The 23302-nt window shown below is 34.1% G+C and overlaps 1 protein-coding gene across 1 annotated transcript in view; it reads right to left on the reverse strand.

Moving 5' to 3' along the window:
• Positions 1–16881: 16881 nt before the first annotated feature.
• Dop2R (dopamine D2-like receptor) overlaps positions 16882–23302 on the reverse strand; it is a 52229-nt gene continuing 45808 nt past the window's right edge. Inside the window, exon 9 of the mRNA XM_069849701.1 lies at positions 16882–21137. Coding sequence (XP_069705802.1) covers positions 20923–21137 — 215 coding nt within the window. The 3' untranslated portion in view covers positions 16882–20922. The remainder of the gene's footprint in view (positions 21138–23302) is intronic.

The following is a 23302-nucleotide window of genomic DNA, read 5'->3' on the forward strand; positions in this document are numbered from 1 at the left end:
AATTTTCTCATGAAATTTCGGCCAGTGTATGGGACCAGCATCGTGATGCACTTGGGGAGCTACGACAGGTAGCGAAAAATCCAGTTTCGCAAACCAGCTATAACGGCTGGGGGATCATCATGCTAACCACACGATATCTCCATTCTGGTTGGATGATCGTCCACCTCTGCTTCAGCATGTGGGCCAGCAGCCGGCTGGTCGGTCTTGGCCCTTCAGGGCTGTAGCACTATGGATTTGGATTATAAATATGTTCTCTGTGGTCAAACTATTAATTTTCGTAACACAGCACTAATTCATTTAACTTACCTTAAGACAAAATGGAAAAGGAGCTGAGACGGAGAATCTGCCTAGCCTGGAAAGCGTTCTGGGGCCTCAAGTTCATATTCCTAGACAGAAAGCTAAGCTGGACAATAAAATTTCACACCCTAGAAACATGTGTATATCCTGTGCTATTATACAGATGTCAAACATGGTCGCTAAGATCACAGCAAAAGAACAAACTTCAAATATGTCAACGTAAAATGCAGCGCAAAATCTTAGGAATATCCCTGCGAGACAGGATACCAAACACCACAATCCAACAACAAGCACAGACAACAGACATCGCACAAACAGCCACACAAAGCAAATGGAAGTGGGGAGGACACATTGCCAGACTACAAGACAACAGATGGACCTACAAAAGTACTGTTTGGGACACGCGGATTGGGCAAAGGACGCAAGGCAGACCAAGACGCAGATGGGAGGACATCTTCAAAGATCACGCGGGGCACCAATGGTCTGATAGCAAGGGACAGAGAAGAGTGGAAGTCGCTAGGCAGACATCTGAGCAACGACTAGAACAGCAACACGCAGGCATCATTGTTTGAGGGAAGTTAAATAAGAGAACAGTGAAAAGTGTAGTGTCAAACAACATTATACCTAACGAACAGCATTGAACCTAACATGGAGTAGCTCGTCAAGTTAGGAAAACTGAGCTAACCCTACCCAAGGGTAGGAGGCCTTTGCCCTTCATGGGACATATTGGGCTATTTCATTTCATTTCAATGACAGAATGCTGGTATTTAAGTACCGGTAGGTATGTTCTGCTCTTATCTTCAGCCAACGTGACGCCACTTCAAAACCTGAATGAAAACAAGTGTCTGTAATCCTTCACCTTTGCTGAACTTCAATCATGGATATTCTAGGGTAGCTCTGGCAGCACATGAAGTACTGGTACCAAAAGCTGCACCACAATATAGTCCTTTGTTTACAGTTGGACTTGCTTCATTAAATGAAGTAAATATTAGGTTTCTTAAATGTAAATACAGTGTAAAAGAGAAAAAAATAATAACGTACTTACAAAGAGACAGTACAGTAGCGTGCAAATTAATCCGAACAACGTAATTACTTATGCAAAAACACTCAAACAGGATAAAAAAGGGATCTAAGACATACCTCAGTAATCTATGTGGCCTCCCTTGTTCCTAATAACAGCTCTGAGACGATTTGGCATGGATTCCACTAATTTCCCACAAATATTCTTCATTTCTTCATCGCGAAACCATACACCAATGAGGGCAGAAATCATCTTCTCCTTTGTAGAACAATCCATTTTTTGTATTCTTCTTTTGCAAATTGACCACAAGTTCTCAATGGTGTTGATGTCGGGTGAGTTGCCTGGCCAGGGGAGTACCTGAATATTCTTCTTGTTGAAGAATTCTGTAGTTTTTCGAGACGTATGGCATGGTGCAGGTCTTGTTGGAACACACCTCTGCCATCCGGAAATTATTTTTGCAGTTGGGGTACGATTCTGGTTTCCAATAAGTGAATATATTTGTCAGAATTCATCATTCCCTTGATAGGTATTAATGCTCCGGGCCCTTCATGTGTAAAACAACCCCAAAACATTACTTTAGGGGAGTATTTGGGTGCTTGTTGGAGATGAGCTGCTGTTACTTTTTCGGATCCTTTCCGTACATAAGAAACACGGTGGCCGTGGACCTCGAAATGAGACTCATCGGAAAAAAGTACATTCTTCCAGTCATTCACTGTCCAGTGTTGATGTAATTTTGCCCACATTAAGCGTTTTTTGCACATAACAGGGATTAGCAGTTGCTTCTTATTAGGCTTACGAGCCCTTTGTTCAGCTTCCAAAAGCCTACGCCGCACTGTTGTGACGTGAATATTCGCCCCAGTGGTAGCCATTAACTCGCGGGTTAAGTCGACAGCAGTTAGTCTAGGATTTAATTTACTTTTCCTGACAATTAAACGATCATCTGCAGATGAAGTCTTCCTTTTCCGGCCACAGTTTCCTTTTTTCTGGGGTGTGATGGATCCAGTCTCCCTGTATCGTTTTATGATCGAAATAACAGTAGCCAAACCGATGTGACATTCTACAGCAATTTGCCTCTGTGTCATAGAAGAATGCTCTGCTAATGTTATAATTTTAGACCGTTTTCGTGGAGTTGTATCCATTTGTGAAGACGACAGAATGTATACAGGATCGCAGTATTAAGTCTTCAACACAACTGAAATGCTTATAAGTACAAAACGACAGGCAAAATGTCACATATTATAAAAAAAATAATAACGACAGACCTTCAACAATGGAATTGCACGTACTACAGATGTCAATTAAAGCGGTATGAGCAGCTGTGAGGCCAACAATGACAGAAAATGTAAAAATATGTCGTGTTCGGATTAATTTGCAGGCTACTGTATGTGCACTCCACATTGTGACGAAAGGATACAATCATCTCAAGCAATATTTCTTCTCTATGATATAGGTACACATTAGTGATGGGTAATAAAAGAAGAACAAATTATACCATAATAAATAGTTTATTTGTTATTTTAAACTTACAAATAATTATTTCACATTTGGTAAAGAAGGTCAAGAATTGGTTCACTATTTTGTATTGAAAGTATTGCAATCATTATGCAAATAATCTGAAAATTAAGGATCAAGTACATTACAGATATTGGACAGATATGATGATCTCAATCTTGGCAAGTTTTGAATATAACATAGTAAAAATGCTTATGGAAAGTAAAGTAGTCTGTCTTCCTTTGTGTAAATATTAACACTTAAATTAATATATGTAAAAAAACAAACAGTCCCGTGATGTAGGCTATCTATATTGACTGTCATTATGTTTTACATGTTACCTAGTAATGTACAAATGCAAATGAGGAGATGGTGTAACAGTTGCGTCACACTTGAAACATTTTCATACATATTTTATTTTGTATAAAACACCATACCATGGAATGGGGCTCAAAATTAAAAGAGAAGGATAGGGCTCTTCCAGAAGTACAACACTTTTGAATTCCCTTTCTGCATCCCTTTTATATTCCATGATTTGGAATCTCACAAAATTTTCCATTGAGTTTAAAAGAAGGCCAAGTTTGATTCGACAACAAACTTTGATGAAATTTTCTTAGATTTTTCTGTACACTTATAATATTAATGTATATACATAATTAAGCATTAGTATATTTAGAACAACTAACTGTGTCGGCCACTTGTTTAGAAATCTATGTTCATGATCCTGGAACGATATTTTTCATATCATGGTAAATGTTCAGACACACCAACACACAAATGAACAGTTCAGGTTTGGATGGGAGCACACCAAAACATGAACATACACGAATATTATTCACAATTGCAGATAGGTCAAGTATGTGCACAGTAGAAAAAGTAAAGCACACAGTATCATTTCTTTCGAAGAAGAAACTGGAAAATTTATTCCCAAAATATGTTCCTAAATTTTCCACGGAACATTGCTTAAATAATTGATGATATCATTTAATTTCATGACATGGTACATGAATCGTGAGTCTTATTTACAGATATTTAAATATGCAGTATTCGAGAATAGACGATGAACAAGCATGCTGTATTTGGAAACATTCCAAATGAAATAAACAGCTTGCACATTCAGTTTGGATACTGTAACACAGCCCAATTATCACTCCTTATTGCTTACTGTCTCTAAATGTGACCACTACATATGTATGTACTTTTTGGCACTAATAAAGAATAGCTATTGACGTAGCCATCTTAGTAACATTTAACAATATATATTTGGATATATGTGAATGGTGTGCTGTTTAGTCATGTTTATGTGTTAATCAGTTTGTAATAACCATATTACATGATTATTCCATGTCTAACAGGTAAGTCTGAATGTGAGTGTGAAAATTTAAATGCATAATATGTTTGTAGAATTTGAATTAGGACAAAAAATTTGAAAGTGCAATTGACTATTAAAATATTAATTTTCTAAATATTAGCCTATATACCGGTATACAAAATAATAATATAAAATAATAGTCACACAGGATTATATTAAAATTAAGAAACTCTCTTTTGATGATTGAGAATAAAATTATGCTATGCTATGAACATAACCTAAAGATTTAATAATGGTAGTAATATTGTCATGCTCTGAGGTGAAGATAGAATGATAAGAAAACACGTTTATGACAAGCTATAAGTTACCTGAAGGCGTAATATGAATGATGAAAAGTTATTTAAGGCTAATTCTCAAAATATGACTAGTTCTTATATGAATAAAATGCTTGTCCACTTCATTCAGATATAATGCCAAGGAATTTTTCATGTTAACTTCACTACGGTATGCAATTTTAAATGATGTCTTTACAAGACTATTTCAGAGTTGAACTAAGACAAATGCCTTTGAAAGCAACATTGGCCTTTATAATGTACATTAATGCTGTGAAAATGACTCTAACTCTCTTCTGTTAGCTATGGAAGTACAGTACGGTACTGGTATATTCATAACTAAAGTTCGTAGAAAGACAATGCGACAATGTGCAGAAATGAGTGATATTATGTTTACAAGACAATGGAACAACAAATTCAGTTCCCAATATTAATCTCATATGAACTACATGGCGATTATTAAAATTATCAGTAGTACTTCTCTGCATTATAAAAATACCGTACTGAATGTAATTTCATATTATTCTGATAGACCTCAACGTGGTGAGCTACGGTACTTCTTCTGTTACCGTACATAAAGAGTTATTGAATGCATAATCAACAAAGAACTTAGATGTCTGGGATTTGCTGCATCACAGAATAATGTAAATGGATGTCATAAAAATAGGCTGCAGAGAGAAATTTACTTGTAAGATGTTTAATAGTTTACTCAGGTACAAAAGTTTTTGATTGAAACAGAAATCAGAACAAATATATTATAGGGGCCACTCATCACCACAGTGTGATAAAAAAAATAAAATAAAAATCAACAGAAGTAATGGTTGATTAGTATTGTTAGTACCGGTAATTGATATTTGTTAAGCTGTAATCAAATTACTGATAATCTGTAAACACTACCAAAATAAAAACATTAAATATAATTTTTTCATTCACATATTGTATATTTGGTCCAAAGAAAATATTCGTCTTTAGGGGGCAAAAAAGTATTTTAACGAGTGTTTTTGTAAAAGACGAATATTTTTCCTGGACCATAAATACAATGTGGCATTTCTACGAAAAATGTCGGTTAATTTAGAGGATGGCAACATAATTTATTTCGATTGTAACACCAATATATATCGATAGTAACATTTAACCAATCAAGAGTGTGGACTCTATAATACATCTGTTCCACAAATTAATATTTAGTTACCGGTATAAAAATTTGATTGCGTTCTTTGATACACTACTACTTGATTTTCTGCATGAATATATTTTAAGAAAATATTGTTTATGATGCTGGAACAGTTATTGTAATTTTAAATAATGTATGTTTTTTTTTAATGATATGATGGAGGCGACATAATTATCTTTATTTTAAAGCTTTTCTTTTAGAATTTATACTGGCATGGAGCAGTCTGATGAGACATCATATTCTTCCTTTTAATTCACGGTTTTTATGTATCAAGTACCACTTCGATTAATAGAAGATTTTGAACCTAAAGAAACTAAAGTATATAGGTTCATATTTTCAATTGTAATTTAAACAGTTATATCTGGAAATTTTTCTGAAAGGACTAAACTATCTTCGCTCAAAATTAAAGTACAGTAGGTCTACAGTATCACAACTTAAATACATCCAATATTTTTAAGGGAATTTTAAGGGAATTTCAACGTGAGTATGATGTGCGTAATGTACCTAAATACAATTCTATAATGTTGTGGTATCGAACATTTGTAGAAACAGGAGGTCGCAGGCTATGATGTTAATAAGAATTTATGGTTCATCACCTCCGAAAATCAGTTATAACTATGAAAGATTTATTTATACTGCTACTATAAGGCCATCTATTCCTATTCATATATTTGAAAATTATCTTGTAATTTTGACATCTTTTTGTGAAAAATGCAATTTAGGTTAACATTTTAACATTTTATATGTGAATTTTAATTTATGGTAAAAAATTAAAGATGGTATTGGATGATTCATGTTCTTGTCTGTACCGAAGTAGGTAACTTAAACATAGCATAGCCTGTAGCCTACGGGTTTTAAATGTAACTAAATACTGTAAACTTTTCTATGCACAATTTTTATACAACTGAATCTTCTTCTTTCATTTATTTCTGTCTTCCCAGTTACCATCCTGTAATTATCTCGTTTCCATAATGCCAATAATACTTTCCAGCCACGTTTTCTTAGATCTTCCTATTTTTTTTTTCCAATTGGGACCTATTCGAAACTCTTCTTTGGAACCTATTCGCATCCATTCTCTTCACATGTCTAAACCATTGCAATATTGTTTAGCTTCCACAAACTGTGTAATAGAATTTTTAGAGTACATCTGTTGTCTTTTTGTATCTTTTTAATTTTATCTAATTAAGACCACCATATTGACCTTCTTAAAATCCATCTCTGTTGACTGCAATTTTGATTTTAAATTTGCACTCGTAATTTATGTTTCTGCATCATAAGTTATTAAACTTCTCATTATTGATTTATAAATATGGATTTTAATTATACTTTAAAATCTCCTTATCTCACAAAATTCCTTCATCATTGCTATTGCAGATCGATCCTTAAAATTATTCTCATTTCTATTTCAGAATCATTGTTTCCTTCTTTTCAATTTCAATTCCAAAATATTTAACTTAATGTTACTGGCACCACAATTGTCACAATACATCTTTTAGCATCTTATAATAATAGTTCTTGAACACTTTCACCAATAACCATACCATCAACATGACCAAGGACAGGTCTTTCACTGCAAAACCTAGCATTCTCCCATCTTCCCTATTTTCTGCCTTTCTTTAGTCTCTGGATACAATCCATGTATCTTTAGTTAGTTAGAAGGGTTTAAAAAAGGGCACGTCAGCTACTATGGCTATTTGCGCCCTTATCTAAAATCCTTCACAAAACAGAAACACAATACAATAACCAGAATTCTTAAAAGAACTAAAAAGCATTGTCATGGTTAAAACGAAGTAATGTATCTTAATGTTGTCTATCATCTGATATCTTCTTCTGTCCTGAACTTTTCTTCCGTTCACCATATTTCTTTCGGTAGGCAATTTCTTCTTAGCCAGTGACCCAGCTAATTTCTTTTTCTTTTCCTGATCAGTTTCAGCATTATTCTTTCTTCACCCACTCTTCCTAGATCAGCTTCATTTCTTATTTTGTCTATCCATTTCACATACTCCATTCTTGTCCATATCCACATTTCAAATGGTTCTAGTCGTTCCTCTTCACTTCGTCCTAATGTCCATGTTTCTGTCACATACGATTCTACACTCCACACAAAACACTTCACTAGTCTCTTCCTTAGTTATTTTTCCAGAGGTCCGCAGAAGATGCCCCTTTTCCTTTTGAAAAATTCTTTTGCCACTGCTATGCTTCGCTTGACTTCCTAGCAGTGTCTCATGATCATGCCATGTTTGCAGTTTTTCTTGGGATAGATAAATGCGGCATCTTCCCATTGCTTTCCGTATACCCACACTCTCTTTTACAACTTAAAACATCTCAGGGGGCCCCAGCGTGGAGGTTAGGAGTGTGGATTTGACTAATTAGGCTCTCTGGACTTCACCAAAATTCATTGCAAGGGTTAAATACCAGTTCCATCAGGGTTTCTGAGCCAATCAGAGACCAGAAAATTGTCATTAAACTATATATTTAATTTCATTACCAGTAACATTTATTTATAATCGCAATTTTTCGTATTTTCCGTCAATTTTTTTGTCATAATATTATGTTTTCATAGTCTTCAGTCAGTAGTATCAGTGACTTAAATATGCTATGCTTAATTTTTATTTGTTTAGGTCTGTTCAGACAAAATCAAAGCGAGAACTTAAAATTTTTCAACAGTAATCTCACTAGAGGTTTTAATTTATCTAGAGAAAATCAAAACTCGAGTGGGATTTAATTGATTATTACACTATTAGAAGAAAGTATATAAAGATTAGAAGAAATAAAGTACTTTAATACAATAAAATAAATCGCGGTTGCTCGTGTAAAGGGGCCTAAGTCAAATTGTAAGGTATGTAAACTTCTCTCCTTTGGTACTGAACAAAACCCCTTTGTCACAAAATACGGAGTGCTATAACTGCATCATGGATGGAAGAATGATTTAACCCCTTTAACACAAGAAAAAAGGAATTGTGGAGAGTTGAAATCAGTACTTATCCCAGTTTAGAGAAATCATACTTAATCCCCATTACACGAGCAGCCGCGAAATATTAACTGACTTACTAAAATTCTGTTTCACTAATGTTACTTTCACCAAAATATTTGAATGGAGCCGTCATTTTTGAGTCGACTATCTATGCATGAAACAAATGACGATTGCAAAGCATGTTTTATAATACCGTAAAGAATTTGCAGTTTGAAATGTTGACAAACAAAGAAACAAATGCTATGGAAGTGATAAAAACAAACAAATGCTAGGGAAGTGATAAAATTGTGCGATAAACAGCCATGATTAGTTGAAAGACGTCCTTTCGTACCGTTTTATTGGTCAATAGTAGTATGACGTAGTAAAAGTGTAATAGTCACGTTAAAAAATAATATAGTTTAACCACTAACACAATTTTAAATAATAATGATTGAAACATAAAACATTCACTAATGCTGTAAACTTTACATTCCTGATTCAATTGTCAATGAATTCACATTTAAACAATGATGAAAATATTTTTTGATAACACATATTGCAGGAAAATCAATTGTAGGGGAAAATCTGCTTGTGCATATTATAACACGATTAAAAACAGACCTTAGGAAGATATTCTTGTAAGATGTCTCTGCAGCAGTACATGACAAGTGTTTTTTATTTTCTTACTCCATCACTATAATACAGAGATTTTTGATAAGTATTTTTTTTTTTTTTTTTAAAGAAAGATGATGGTAGTTGAATGTAGGAGTACTCAGCAACATTTTGTTAATATTTATGAGTTTGGCTATACAAAGAGAATAATTTTTCGTAAGGATTTTTGATGATTTTTCTGCATTACATTTTGGTTAAACACATATATCCTGTTGACTTCGACACTATGCCAGTGAGTGGGGAATGTGGACATGAGTTCGTTTAAGTTTGTGTTAACTTGTGTATCTTACACTATAATACATTAAATAATACTGTCAGTACAGGAATTCGTAGAACAGATATTGAAGTTTCAGGATAGGATGGAAGTGTATGAATGATAATGATGCATTTTATGCACCAGTCCTTATTTTTTCATTTCCAATTACGTTCCATATTTACCCAAATATAAGACAATCTCGAATTTAAGACGACCCCTAGTTTTCCAACGGTTTCTGTAGGATTTAATTTTTAAGGTATTTTTGTTGATATTTTTTATGTTCAGAGATGAATTGGAAAGACAGAACAGAATAATCTTCTTCTTCTTCTTCTTCTTCTTCTTCTTCTTCTTCTATAGCACTACAGCCCTGGGTGGGCTTTGGCTTCTCTCAAAATCCTCGACAAATCACTTCTCTGCTGTGCCAATTCTTTCCATCTTCTAACTCCTATACTCTTCAAATCCATTTCCACGTCTTGCAGCCATCTTTTCCATTGAGACAGAACAGAATGGAGAAAGAAAATAAAAGTGGAATAAATTTTGGACACAGAAAGATGTACGGTATTCACATTGTATATCTGATCATGATTATGATTTTTGTTGATAAATTCATAAACTATTAATCTATTATTAAAACATTATTATAACTATGGTTCTAGATCTAGAACAGAAAAAAATTCAAGTTTACTTACTTCTGCAAAATAGAAAGATTCTCTTGATGAAATGAAATCTCTATCCTTGTAGGACACAACAGTCTAAAATTCTATTTACCAAAAATGGCTTTTATGAAGATGAAGCTGAAGTATGGTACCAGTAAACATTTGGAACAGTTTTTTTTTGTCATATACTCGCAATTCGATACCATTGTGAACCAGCGGACACCAGAGAAATAACTATGCCTATGTAATTATTTGGTATATTGTACAACATAAGAAATTGATGCAACTTGTGTATTTTTCTTAATACGTGAATTTGGGAATTTAAGTCGACCCCCCATTTTTCAAACGAAAAAATTGAAAAAAAGAAACCTCTCCTTACATTCAGGTAAATACAGTATTACTGAAAACTAATACTAACATACCAGAATTAAGAAATAGGAACTAATTTGCCAATGCTATTTTAAAAGAACACTCGATGTCTATCAACAGAACAATGAATTATGAACACAAACTACAGAACGTCTGTTGTTTGTTGTGCTTTAATGTAAGAGAAAGAATATTTGTGATTGTTAGTACATTTACTTTGCTTTTTCGACCACTATCCAGTGTTAAAATGACAAGCAGTGGTGCAACGGAAAATTTGAGGGCTTCTTCATAGTGTTTTAAAACTCCTTCATCCATTAAAAAGTAGAAACATTCAAGTAGTCTCTCCCTTATATGAGTTTTAGAATAAGTAGGCTACCATACAAGAAAAGTGGAGAAATTTGAAAACAATCGAATTAAGAAGTGTCAGAAATTTAGGGGCCTTCTAAAAAGGCTTTACAGGACCATGGAGAGTGTTACAATGCCACTGGATAGAAGAAAGGAAATAAACGGATAAAGACATAAAAATATACCGTTATGTCATCTGCTACAAGTGTGTATTATTGTATAGAACATTTAAGTCAATGTATCTTCATTGGGAAACATACAAGTAGGTACCACAATTGTAAATCTATAGTAACATGACATTTTTTCAAGTTCACAGTTAAATGAAAATCTTCTACTATAGGCCCTAATCATAACACATGGAAATACATCTCTGAAATTAAAAGTGTCATATCTGAACTTAATTTATATTTCCTACCCCTATTAAAAGATGTTGTTGTTGTTGTTGTTGTTATCTAATGCCGGGCTTTGGCAATGAAGCCATTAGCGTTCTTGCTCTCCAATATTTCTCTGTGGTGGATCCATCAGGTAGAACTTCACAGGTTATGAGATGATCTTCAGTCATTTCTTCTTCTTTGTTGCATAGAGGGCAATTTGGATTTGTAATTAGGTTAATTAGCATAAGTGTAACCGTTTTTTAAGTGGGCACCAATTTTTTGTTTGTAATGGTGGTTACATCACCCACTCACGTAAACCCCCAGTATAACTGGAGGGCCACACCTGTCGTTTGTTAATGGGTCCATCGGACCTGGCCGGGAGGAGTTTTAGAGGCCACCGACCTTTCTCACAAGTACCACTTGTGGAACATTTCTACGCCGTGGCAGGCCAGCGTAAGAGATGAAATAGCATTTCCTCTATTTCTGATGTTGTGGTTATACCGCCAATACTCGGTCCTATTAAAAGATATGATAACATCCATGACTGGAACTGCCATATTTATAAAAGCTTCTGCTTTACATATATAATTTATATGCATAACATGAGAAACATTGCAGAAGTATGCTCATAATTTCACATTTTCGATTAAATTACACTTCTGAGGATACTGTTACCAAATCACAATTGAGTGATACCATGGTAAATAAATGATGGCATTTAAAACATTAAGAGTAAAATTTTATTTCTGTCTTAAGCAGCTTCAGTACTTGGCTTCAAAAGAACTAGGTGGCCACAAACATAATATATTTTGAGTACAAAAACTGGATACCTATTTCCGTGTTTAGCTAATTAGGAATATTTTGCCAATGCATACCAGATGTATGTCTGTCACCAGTTGGCAAAAGATAATATAAGCTCAAGGTGTTCTTGCATTCTTTTGACCCAAAACTGGTTTACGCTCTGAGAAAAAAAAGTAGGACAGTTTCAACGTTCCAACAGCAAGTAGGCTACATAATTCAATGAGTCTTTCCTTAATAGATTTTGAATTTCAACCAGTTGAAAGCAACTGTCTAAAAATGGATTCAGTATCCATCTGTAAGTGTCGCAATTGTTTTGAGTTTCTTCTGGAAAATACTTAAAATTTGTTGTTTAAAATTGTGTAAACTTAATTGCATGTCCGCAAAAACAAACTCAGCATTTGTCACATTACATTCTCCATGAGTCTTGAATACACTGTAAAGAATAAAAATTCTTTTTGCCAAGTAATATCAGCCAGAAATCAAGTTTCCTTGTAAATCCGTCGATTTTATATCTGCTTGTTTTTATGTTAACATCTTGGTCTTGCAAACTACTGTTCAAAATGCTCAAATGTTCGAAAAATATATGAGCAAGAAAGGCCAATCTAAGAAAATAGGTTTACATATCTCATCTCACTGTTTCAAAGACATGTTGGGTCCGATAAGTATAATTAATTCAATTATATATATATATATATATATCCTTGGAGTCATGACGCTAAAGTTTTGGTATTTCAAATCGGCCAAATTTTGATCTCCATTACTGGTGATCGCCGTTGCACTACTTATTTGCGTCAACGCTTAAGTATTGCTATTCAACGCGGAAATGCAATGAGCGTTTTGGGTACTCTTCCCGAGTCCAGCCCTTTGGACGAACTTTTTCTCCTGTAAAATTTTTTATCTCTATGTAAATGTTTATATTTAGTTTTTATATATGTGTAATTGTAACGGTGAAAATATTGTTAATCAAATAATTTTTTATTTATTCATTTATTTTATTTTATTTTATTTTATTTTTTTTTCATAAGTGTATATTATTTTTGGGAGTGTTTTTTGTAAGTAATTTTATGAGGTTGTTATTGATATGCTGATAAATTTCTTTTATATTTATTTATTTATTTATTTATCAGAGCTTCCTCAAATTAGAGGCTGCCATTAGACAAAGCATACAAAACAATACAAGAACAAATAGAAGATGAGAGCTAAAAGAGTAAGAAAAAAGGCAAACAAATACACAAACAAACAATGGCAATTTACAGAAGAAAAAAAATTTCAAGTAAAGAATCAATGAAAGCTAAGAAGGAAAAAGAAAAATGATAATAGTGCGTCAATTTTTTCCATACACTGAATTATAGTCCATATACTAGTTCTGTAAAAGTTTGACTGACTCTCTAATTATTATGAGGAGGGCCAGTATATATATATATATATATATATATATATATATATATATATATATATGGGTTTATTACCGTCAAAGTTACTTATCAAGAACAATCATTCAAGTCATTAAATTATGACATAAGGTAATACATAGTGAAAGACTGAGTAAAATTATCTTTGTTTTCAATTCTACAGGATTTCATATTGTTCGAATACAACCCCATGGGGTTAAGTATCGTCATCAGTACAGTAGTGAGGGGTTACAAACAAAAATGTCTCGCCCAAAAGTGGGATGTCTCTTCAAAAAATTTAGTTTATTACCGTATATAACTTAAGATACGTGATAAAATCTGGAAAACGAGACATAGAAACTTAAGTATTAACAGAAATTTAAATGTTTGCATGTTTACAGATGATGTAATACGTATTATTGATAAATTCTGAAGATAAACTCCAAAGTTCAGCCTTTGAATTGGAACGTATTTCTGAGGAATATGAGATGGACATTTTTTTCAGTTGTTAAGGTTGAAGTAATGGGTTTCGTAGGAAAAAATATCTTAGCAGAAAATTTGAAATTGCAATAAACTTCTAGAACAAGTTTCATGTGTTAAGTAGGCTACCGATATCTACAGATTACCATTTGCGCTATCAATTGGAAAAGGATATACAGTACCAGTATCAGCAAAATTGAATGGTTTTAATTACGCAATGAATGCTATTTTTAGACCCTTCTTGTTTAAAACATTATAGAATTAAGCCTACAAAACAGTGACAAGACCAATTCTCTTGTATGGTACCGTGGTGAAGTTTGGACTATATGTAAATGTGAAGAACACCGAATCATTGCCTGAGAAGAACTGCAGACTATACACTAAATTAGTTACATTTTAGAACAATTAAAAACTTATCCAATTTTAGAAACATTCACATTATAAAACCAAATGGAGATCTCATGTTCTTAGAATGACTTCTGAAAGAATAGGTACCTTGCCAAGCAGACTAAATTATAATCCAAGAGGAAATAAATATTTGAATCATTAGCTAAAATGGCGAAATGAGAAGACTGTAATAGGCCCTTAGGCCTAATATACGAAAGGAAGAAGAAGTTATTTTCTATAAATTATTGCTTCGTATAACAAAAGACTGTTGTTCCACTTCTTGGCCTTCATAATCAGTTTATTTATCACTAAACCTTCATCTTCAGTATTAATTAACTCCATATTTTCTCCTCTTAACAACAGCCTACCATTTTCCCTGGGTTCCTATGATTCTATGAATCTTCTTATTGAATTTAGGCTATTGGCCTCTTCTTCATGAGAATGAATCTAACAAATAGATTTCCCTGTTCCCATTTCCCTATCTTTCCAGTTGATAGAACTTACATGTAGCTCCGAATCGTTGGATATTTCTACTTCTAGGACACGGTGCAAATATCCAAAAGCCTTTTATCACGTTGATCATCATGAAAATATTCAAAATCATACTTATTTCGTAACTCTGTGCTGTAGCCTGTAAAGGCCTACCATGTCCTCAAAAGATTTGAAAAAAATGTATAGGCTTTTTTTATGATTAATACATATTATTGTTATTATTGTGACTCGAATGCTTTTCAAATATTAAAATAGAGATAGGTACCAGTAATAAAAAATATTTTCGAGTAAGCAAGTGTTCTTAGTCCCGCACCGTGGCGTCGCATTCTAAGGCATCCCGCCTAGGACTCGCATTACAGAATGAGCGCTGGTTCGAGTCCTCATGAGGGAAGAAATTTTCTCATGAATTTTCGGCCAGTGTATGGGACTGGTGCCCACCCAGCATTGTGATGCACTTGGGGAGCTACAATAGGTAGCGAAATCCGGTTGTGAATACCAGCTATAACGGCTGGGGGGATCATCATGCTAACCACACGATAGGCTACCTCCATTCTGGTTGGATAATCGTCTACCTCTGCTTCGGCATGTGGGCGTGAGGCCAGCAGCTGGCTGGTCGGTCTAGGCCAGGCCTGCACAAACAGCGCTCAACGAGCGTGCGCGCTCTTTTGGAGTGGGAGAGCTGTGTTTACCGCTCGCCGAAACGGCGAGGAAGATACGTCAGAATGACATAGACTTGCTATAGGTAGAGGAGAGGGAAACGACCACTCAGCTATCTAGTGGAGTGCAGTGTGAAGGCCTATTCTCAGTAACTGTTTCACGTTGCTTACCTACTGCTACAGTACAGTATGGAGGAATCTAAAAGACGGAACATAACATTTAACATTTGACGATTTACAGCTCGAACTTATTGATCTTCAATGTGACCTAAGGGCTAAAGATCGTTTGAATAATACTACTAGCCTCGTTGAGTTTTACAAGACTAAACATTAGCAATAATATCCACGACTACACAGGCTGGCTGTGAAAATGATCGCTATGTTTGGCTCAACATTTATATTAGTGAGCAACTGTTTTCTATAATCAACTTTAATAAAGGCAGGCATCGAACATATGTAACTGATGTTTCATTATGATCAGTAGGCTACTGTTCCTTTCAGCTGCCAACAGCATAAAACCTCGTTTTGATGTACTGATAAATAAAAATATAACAAAATGATATTGTACATTTAAGTATCTATAGAATTTCTATTACTTCTGTAAAATAAATATTTCTTTATTAATTAATAATAGTCCAAGATAGTTTGGCAAACACTGAACGGGAATTTATTTCATAAGCACTCGTAATAGTACTTCCTTTTGTGTATATTTTGCACGAGATCACCCCTTCTTCCAGTCCACCCTCATAACAGAGCGCAGCTAATATTTGCATTCCGCTCATGAGCTGTGAGCCGGCTCGGAGAGCGCAAACCTTGTGCATGCCTGGTCTAGGCCCTTCACGGGCTGTAGTGCCACGGATTAATGTGTTCTTAAGTCTATAAAAGACTTTCTGGCTAAAAGGGCACTGAAATTTTATAACTATGCAATAACGAACTTCAATTTCATTCTGTAAAACAACTAGGTAATTAAAATTAAATTATATCTGCCCAAAAACAACAAAATTCGGATGAAGAAAAAAATAAAACCTGGGAAATGTTATTGACCAACCTCGAGATAATCCCCAAGGGCCACGTAAATCTTCTGTTACAATGTTCTGGTTGATAACAGATTATGACTGGCAAGCCACCTGCACAGGAGAGGAATTTCCCATATCGCGGTACATCCGCCTGTGCATTGTGTGATACAAATGAGGAGATGAACATGGAACATAACAGAACATAACATTGTACAAAATAATGGAGTACAGGATGGCAAATGACTTCATTTTCAAGTGCCTAGGCATTGGACCAGCAACAAATCTGTAAAAGAAATTAAAAACTCAAAATCACGATCGTCTTATTCCTCATAAGACATCTACATAATGCTACTGTATATGACAATAGTTCCCAAATAACTTTTCTTCAAGGGCTGCATAGAATCTTTAGACATGGGCCAGAGGACGGAAATTCATTTCATCTCAAATGCTTGAGGGGAAAAAAAATGCTTCTATTTTGTATTAATTACAATGATGAATGTTTTTTTCATGATGCCTAATATTTACTATCAGCAACTTTTAATCTATACTAATAATAACTCTGTAGCCAAAATTTTTCTGGTAATTTTCGATTTTCCAAAAATAATTGGTGTTAACATGTATAATTAACCATCCTGAAACCGAAAATCTCTTTTTTGAAATTTTTGTTTGTATGTCTGTCTGTCTGGATGTTTGTTACCTTTTCACGCGATAATGGCTGAACCGATTTATATGAAAATTGAAATATACAGTAAGTTCGTTGTAACTTAGATTTTAGGCTATATGGCATTCAAAATACTTTATTTAAAAGGGGGGTTATAAGGGGGCCCGAATTAAATAAATCGAAATATCTCGCTTATTATTGATTTTCATGAAAAATATTACATAACAAAAGTTTCTTTAAAAATAATTTCCGATAAGTTGTATTCAATACAAAATTTTGATAGCACTGATATTTAATGAGATAAATGAGTTTTAAAATTACAATAACAACACCATCTAAGGCGCTGTACTGAAATAAAAACAAATGACTTCGTCTATAAGGCGCCTTAGACAACAACAATCGAAAGCTATTAAACATAGCCTAAGAGAATGTTCCTGTGTTTGTATGAAGTAATATCGGAAGCTAATTAATTATTTAATTATTATTTCACCATTGGAAAGTGTAGTTTCTCTAGATGGACATAATTCTACAATGTTATTACAGTAACTTCTGAAACATATAGCAAGTAATATAAAGTATACACATTAAAACTAAATGATATGTCAATCTTCATTAAACTATGGTTGCATGTAATAACAATTAAGAAACATGTGAAAGGAATTGTCATTGCACCAAATTATTGCTCTCTGGACCAAAATGACCGCATATTAATTATTTAAATACAATTTAAATTAAGTAACATATTAAACGATTTATCCTTCTATCAAACACGAATGTTCCCTGGATCAAACGTCAAATTTTAATTATGTAACTACTTTATATTTATTTCTAACAGGTGCAGCAGAGCGCACGGGTACGGCTAGTTTGTAATAAATTTGTCAGCAACATTGTTACATCTATTTTATACTTACTGTAGATTGAGTCAAAAACATCTTAATGCGAGAAATGAGCTCAATATTTACAGTAGATTTTGTTTACGTTGAAGAAATGGATAAACTCAAAGCATACAGTTTACAAGGTGGCTATCTATCTAGTTCCGTAACAATTTTCTTTTATATTACTCCTGTCAGAGAAGCTTCTTTCACGCCTGTAGCTTAATGCAAACGTTGACAAAATGTGTAATTCAAGTTTCTTGCAATTTGAAACATTATGTATGTTGTAGTACTGGTACCTGTATATTTTGTCTGAAACCAGTATCATTAAAATGACTTTTAAGTTCTTTTTAGTCCTAAATATCATAAATATCAAATTACAAGCTACCTTTGTTCTGTCTCAGATGGTTTTGCTTCTCCAGAAACATTATTTATTTGTGAGGTGTTAAAATGTCCGCCAAGTTACTTGTGCTGGTAAAATGTATTTGGAAAATTATCGGAAGATTTCCGCCTAATTTCTTATATTTGGAAACACCTTATTTCGCGTAACGTCAACATATAAATTTTCTGATCGCTAATGCTTGCTATACATGAACCAGAACTAAACTCTGGCAAGCCCGTTGGTTATTATCTTCAAATAAATCACGGTTGATTTCTTCCAAAACCAATTTTCTAGCCAATTAAAAAAGAGACAACTCAGCAACATTTAGTAATCTATGCAGTTAAAAGCACCACTTTATTGGTCCTAAAGATAACCTTACCTAAGTATAAAGAGTCACTTAACTTTCTTACGAAACTTACGAATCTTTCTACAATTTTAAAGCACAGTATCTTGCAAAAATATAAAATAAGACAACTCTATTACTACATGCAAAGACCCAGACATAATACTTTAAAGCCTTTGACTATATTTATTCAATCATCATAGAATTTCATTTCATAATGCAGATGTACCTGCACTTTGAATTATTAAAAGTGGGCTCAACTAACAAAATATAATTAATTCGTTTAGTTATTTTAGTGAACACTGAAGAAACCAACACTACACTATTGTCAAATGTAGCAGTTAATAAGGATGGAATGAAAAATTAATACACAAAACATATGAAGATCTGTATCTTATTTTTCGTGTCCTCTGATGTCATTTAAATAGATTTTCAAATTTGTGACACTCACATTCAAATTCAGGCTACTGTAACAAACCAGGACTGTCTGTCATGATATGATTTCTACCACAATTACCGTAATTAAATAACCTGAAAGGGAATGGACGTTAATATATGAGCTTTATTGTATGGCACCATATTAAAGTATATTACATTAAGTATTTTTTTTGTCACAGACAGTCTTACATAATTTTAGTTAAAATTTAAATCTTTATTATGAAACAGAAAAGTATTTTACGCAGAAAGAATTTACTGTGTCTTGTTAACTTCATGTAGTTGTTTGAAAATTGTACTCTGTGGCATTTCTTTAATTGTCTTCTGTCAGGGATTTGATGAACTGGATTATGGTATAATGATGTGGTTTATTTTACTTGTATTTAAAATATGTGTCCGACAATTTTAAAAATATATTCCACATAGTTTCTCAGTGATATAGAGTAGAATGTACTCAGATGAATACATAAGTAAAATGGTCTATTAACAAAAATATCTGATAATGTCCTTCTAATAAACCTGTTTCAAAACCAATGTAAAACAACGCGATCATATTTTTGTCAAGTTGACAATAATGTCTTACACCATGTTCTGTTTGAGAGAGCTCTTTATGGTGTGAAAATTTCGATTTTCCAGATTAATGAAATAAAATATGTAAAATTATCTGTACATATAACATAAAAAATCGAGTTACTTTATCTGAAAGCTGTAATATTTACATTCACAGCACTTCAAAACAGGTTCCAATTTTAAAGAAACGGGGATTATTAACATTACTAACCCCTTGACAATATATAGGCTAAACTGACAGAGTTTTCAATTAGTGTAGGTACATACTCAGTGGATCAGTATCACAAAGGTAGGCCTAAGAAATTATGAACTATCGGTTCTAACCTCATTGGAATTTGATTATGAAATTGACGTGAACAAAGGACGTACATACTTCTACAATTTAATTTCTTACAAATTAGAGTTTGGTGTATTGTTTTCAATTACAAAGGTAATCAAAATCAGTGGAGCCATATTTAAAGAAAATTACAGATTTTCAGATATCTGCATGACAGCTATACACAACTCATGTATAAGCCAACTTAATAATTGTTCAATAACAGGTTAACTCTCAGAATTTTAAAATAAATTCATTTCATCATCACAATATTGTCATCCTTCTGTAGACATACTCTTTCGTATATCAATAGTTTAACTAGTTTAACTGTTACTTCCATATTACCGAGTTCTTGATGTATTTCTGTCATGTAGTTTATTTGCCTGTGTATTCGGAATTATTATTTTTATGCATTACTGTAGCTGCATTAATAGAACTGCGTGTTATGCACTGTAGGAAAGACCACGTAATTCATATTGCATCGACTTAAAAAGAGTAAAAATTACGTTTGATAATACTGCGCTATTCTATTATAAACGGAATTAAAAACATACAAATCCAAGAAGTTGGAATGCTACTGAAATGAGAAGTTCTACAGACTTTTATATTAAAAATTAAAAATACACGTTCTGTTTTGATATCTTTTCCTTGTGATTCTGTATTTTCAACTCATAAATTCCTTTTTAATGTTCTTCATGTACCAGATAACATTCACTCTTCGAATATAGATGGACTGACAAAAATATTTTCCCGTATACATACTTACCTCAACATTTTCGACACAAATCATACATGAGCTCACAACACTCTCTAAAATACCATGAGGAACTCTGAGGATGATTACGAAGCCAGCTTGTAGAGTCGAGTGCTGTTACGTGCCAAGTGCCATGAGTTTCTTGAAAGCTTTGCGGAATTCTGGGTTGAAGATGGTGTAGATAACAGGATTCACAAAGCTGTTCATATAGCCAAGCCATGTGGTCAAGATAAATGCAGTGACACCTGGTGAACAGTCTAAAGATAATTTGGTGCACATCGCATCCAAGATGTTGCATGTGAAGAATGGTACCCAACAGATCAGAAACACACCTGTAAAATTAAAACAATAGATTATTAAAACTGTAAAACAATTTAGAATGACATCTGTAAGAAACTGATTTAACTGCTGGATGTTGAAAGCAGTAGCGGCCGTTGATCGAAATCCTCGGTGAGGCCAGATGCAACTAGTTTAAGTGCCTCCGATAGGAAATGTTTGTTTATGATATTAATTATTATTGTTATTATATTATTAATATTATTACTGTATTATTATTATTATTATTATTACTACTGTATTATTATTATTATTATTATTATTATTATTATTATTATTATTATTATTATTATTATTTCCCATATGGGAAATGCCTGTTATTATTCGGTTGAGAAGCTTTTTATCATCTAGTCTGCTGTCAAAAAATCTGAAAGTTAGAATTTATAAAACAGTTATATTACCGGTTATTTATGGTTGTGAAACTTGGACTCTCACTCTGAGAGAGGAACATAGGTTAAGGGTGTTTGAGAATAAGTTGCTTAGGAAAATATTTGGGGCTAAGCGGGATGAAGTCACAGGAGAATGGAGAAAGTTACACAACACAGAACTGCATGCATTGTATTCTTCACCTGACATAATTAGGAACATTAAATCCAGACGTTTGAGATGGGCAGGACATGTAGCACGTATGGGCGAATCCAGAAATGCATATAGAGTGTTAGTTGGGAGACCGGAGGGAAAAACACCTTTGGGGAGGCCGAGACGTAGATGGGAGGGTAATATTAAAATGGATTTGAGGGAGGTGGGATATGATGATAGAGACTGGATTAATCTTGCACAGAATAGGGATCAATGGCGGGCTTATGTGAGGGCGGCAATGAACCTTCGGGTTCCTTAAAAGCCATTTGTAAGTAAGTAAGTAAGTATTATTATTATTAGTCTATTCTTATTACTATCAATGAAAAATAATAATTTCACTCACAAAACAAGCTGTTATGCTCTGAGTTTCAGTGATTGTTTCAGTGTGATGAAGCATCCCATATTATTTGTTGAAATTCCCCTTTCTTTCTTTTCTTTTTATTTTTTTCCTTTGACAGCAACAAACAAGGCCAAGAGAAGTTTAATTTGCATCACATTGCCATATAACCATTTATGTTGCCCATACCAGGATGCAATAGAAACTCGCGTTTTAAGATTATGTGTCAGAAAAATTATCAGCGATGTCGTAGGTATCTCGGTAGTCTCTCTCTTTATTTAAAACTTCCTTTCTTTCAGTATTATTTCTTCTCGAAAAAGGACAGTCTAACAATGAATTAACTGCACCAGCATTATTTCTCTCATTTGTTTCTGTTTATATTTTCCCAAAATACATAACAACATTGACCCAGATTCACTACTGTACTGCGAAGTACAATAGTAGAACACCCTCGCTTATGTCATGAACTGAGACATAAGGGGAGAGAATAGAGTGGGTCTCTGCCTGCCAAAGAGCTGGAATTTTGTTATTTATGGCCTAGTTAGGAAGACAAGTCACCACTGCTATTCCTACCCCACTCTACCCTTGAGGCCGGCCCATGGATGGGACAAGTGAAACCTGACCAGGCCAGCCGAATTGTGCCTCAGCTACAACATTTTAAGCGTAAACTCAAAGCCCGCGAAAGGACATGCAATGCATTAAGCCAGGGACGAACGATTCTGGCCTCAGGTACAAATTTTACTGCAAAACAGGTCTATATACATCACAAGCCAGACCCGGCATGAGCAATCCTGGCCTCAGGAACAAATTTTACTGCAAAACAGGTCTATATACATCACAAGCCAGACCCGGCACAAACGATTCTGACCTCAGGTACAAATTTTACTGCAAAACAGGTCTATTGTACATCACAAGCCAGACCTGGCACGAGCAATCCTGGCCTCAGGAACAAATTTTACTGCAAAACAGGTCTATTGTACATCACAAGCCAGACCTGGCACGAGCAATCCTGGCCTCAGGAACAAATTTTACTGCAAAACAGGTCTATATACATCACAAGCCAGACCCGGCACGAACGATTCTGGCCCCAGGAACAAATTTTACTGCAAAACAGGTCTATATACATCACAAGCCAGACCCGGCACGAACGATTCTGGCCTCAGGTACAAATTTTACTGCAAAACAGGTCTATATACATCACAAGCCAGACCCGGCACGAGCAATCCTGGCCTCAGGAACAAATTT

Source organism: Periplaneta americana, chromosome 16 (assembly GCF_040183065.1).
Source record: "Periplaneta americana isolate PAMFEO1 chromosome 16, P.americana_PAMFEO1_priV1, whole genome shotgun sequence".
Taxonomy (NCBI): Eukaryota; Metazoa; Arthropoda; class Insecta; order Blattodea; family Blattidae; genus Periplaneta; species Periplaneta americana.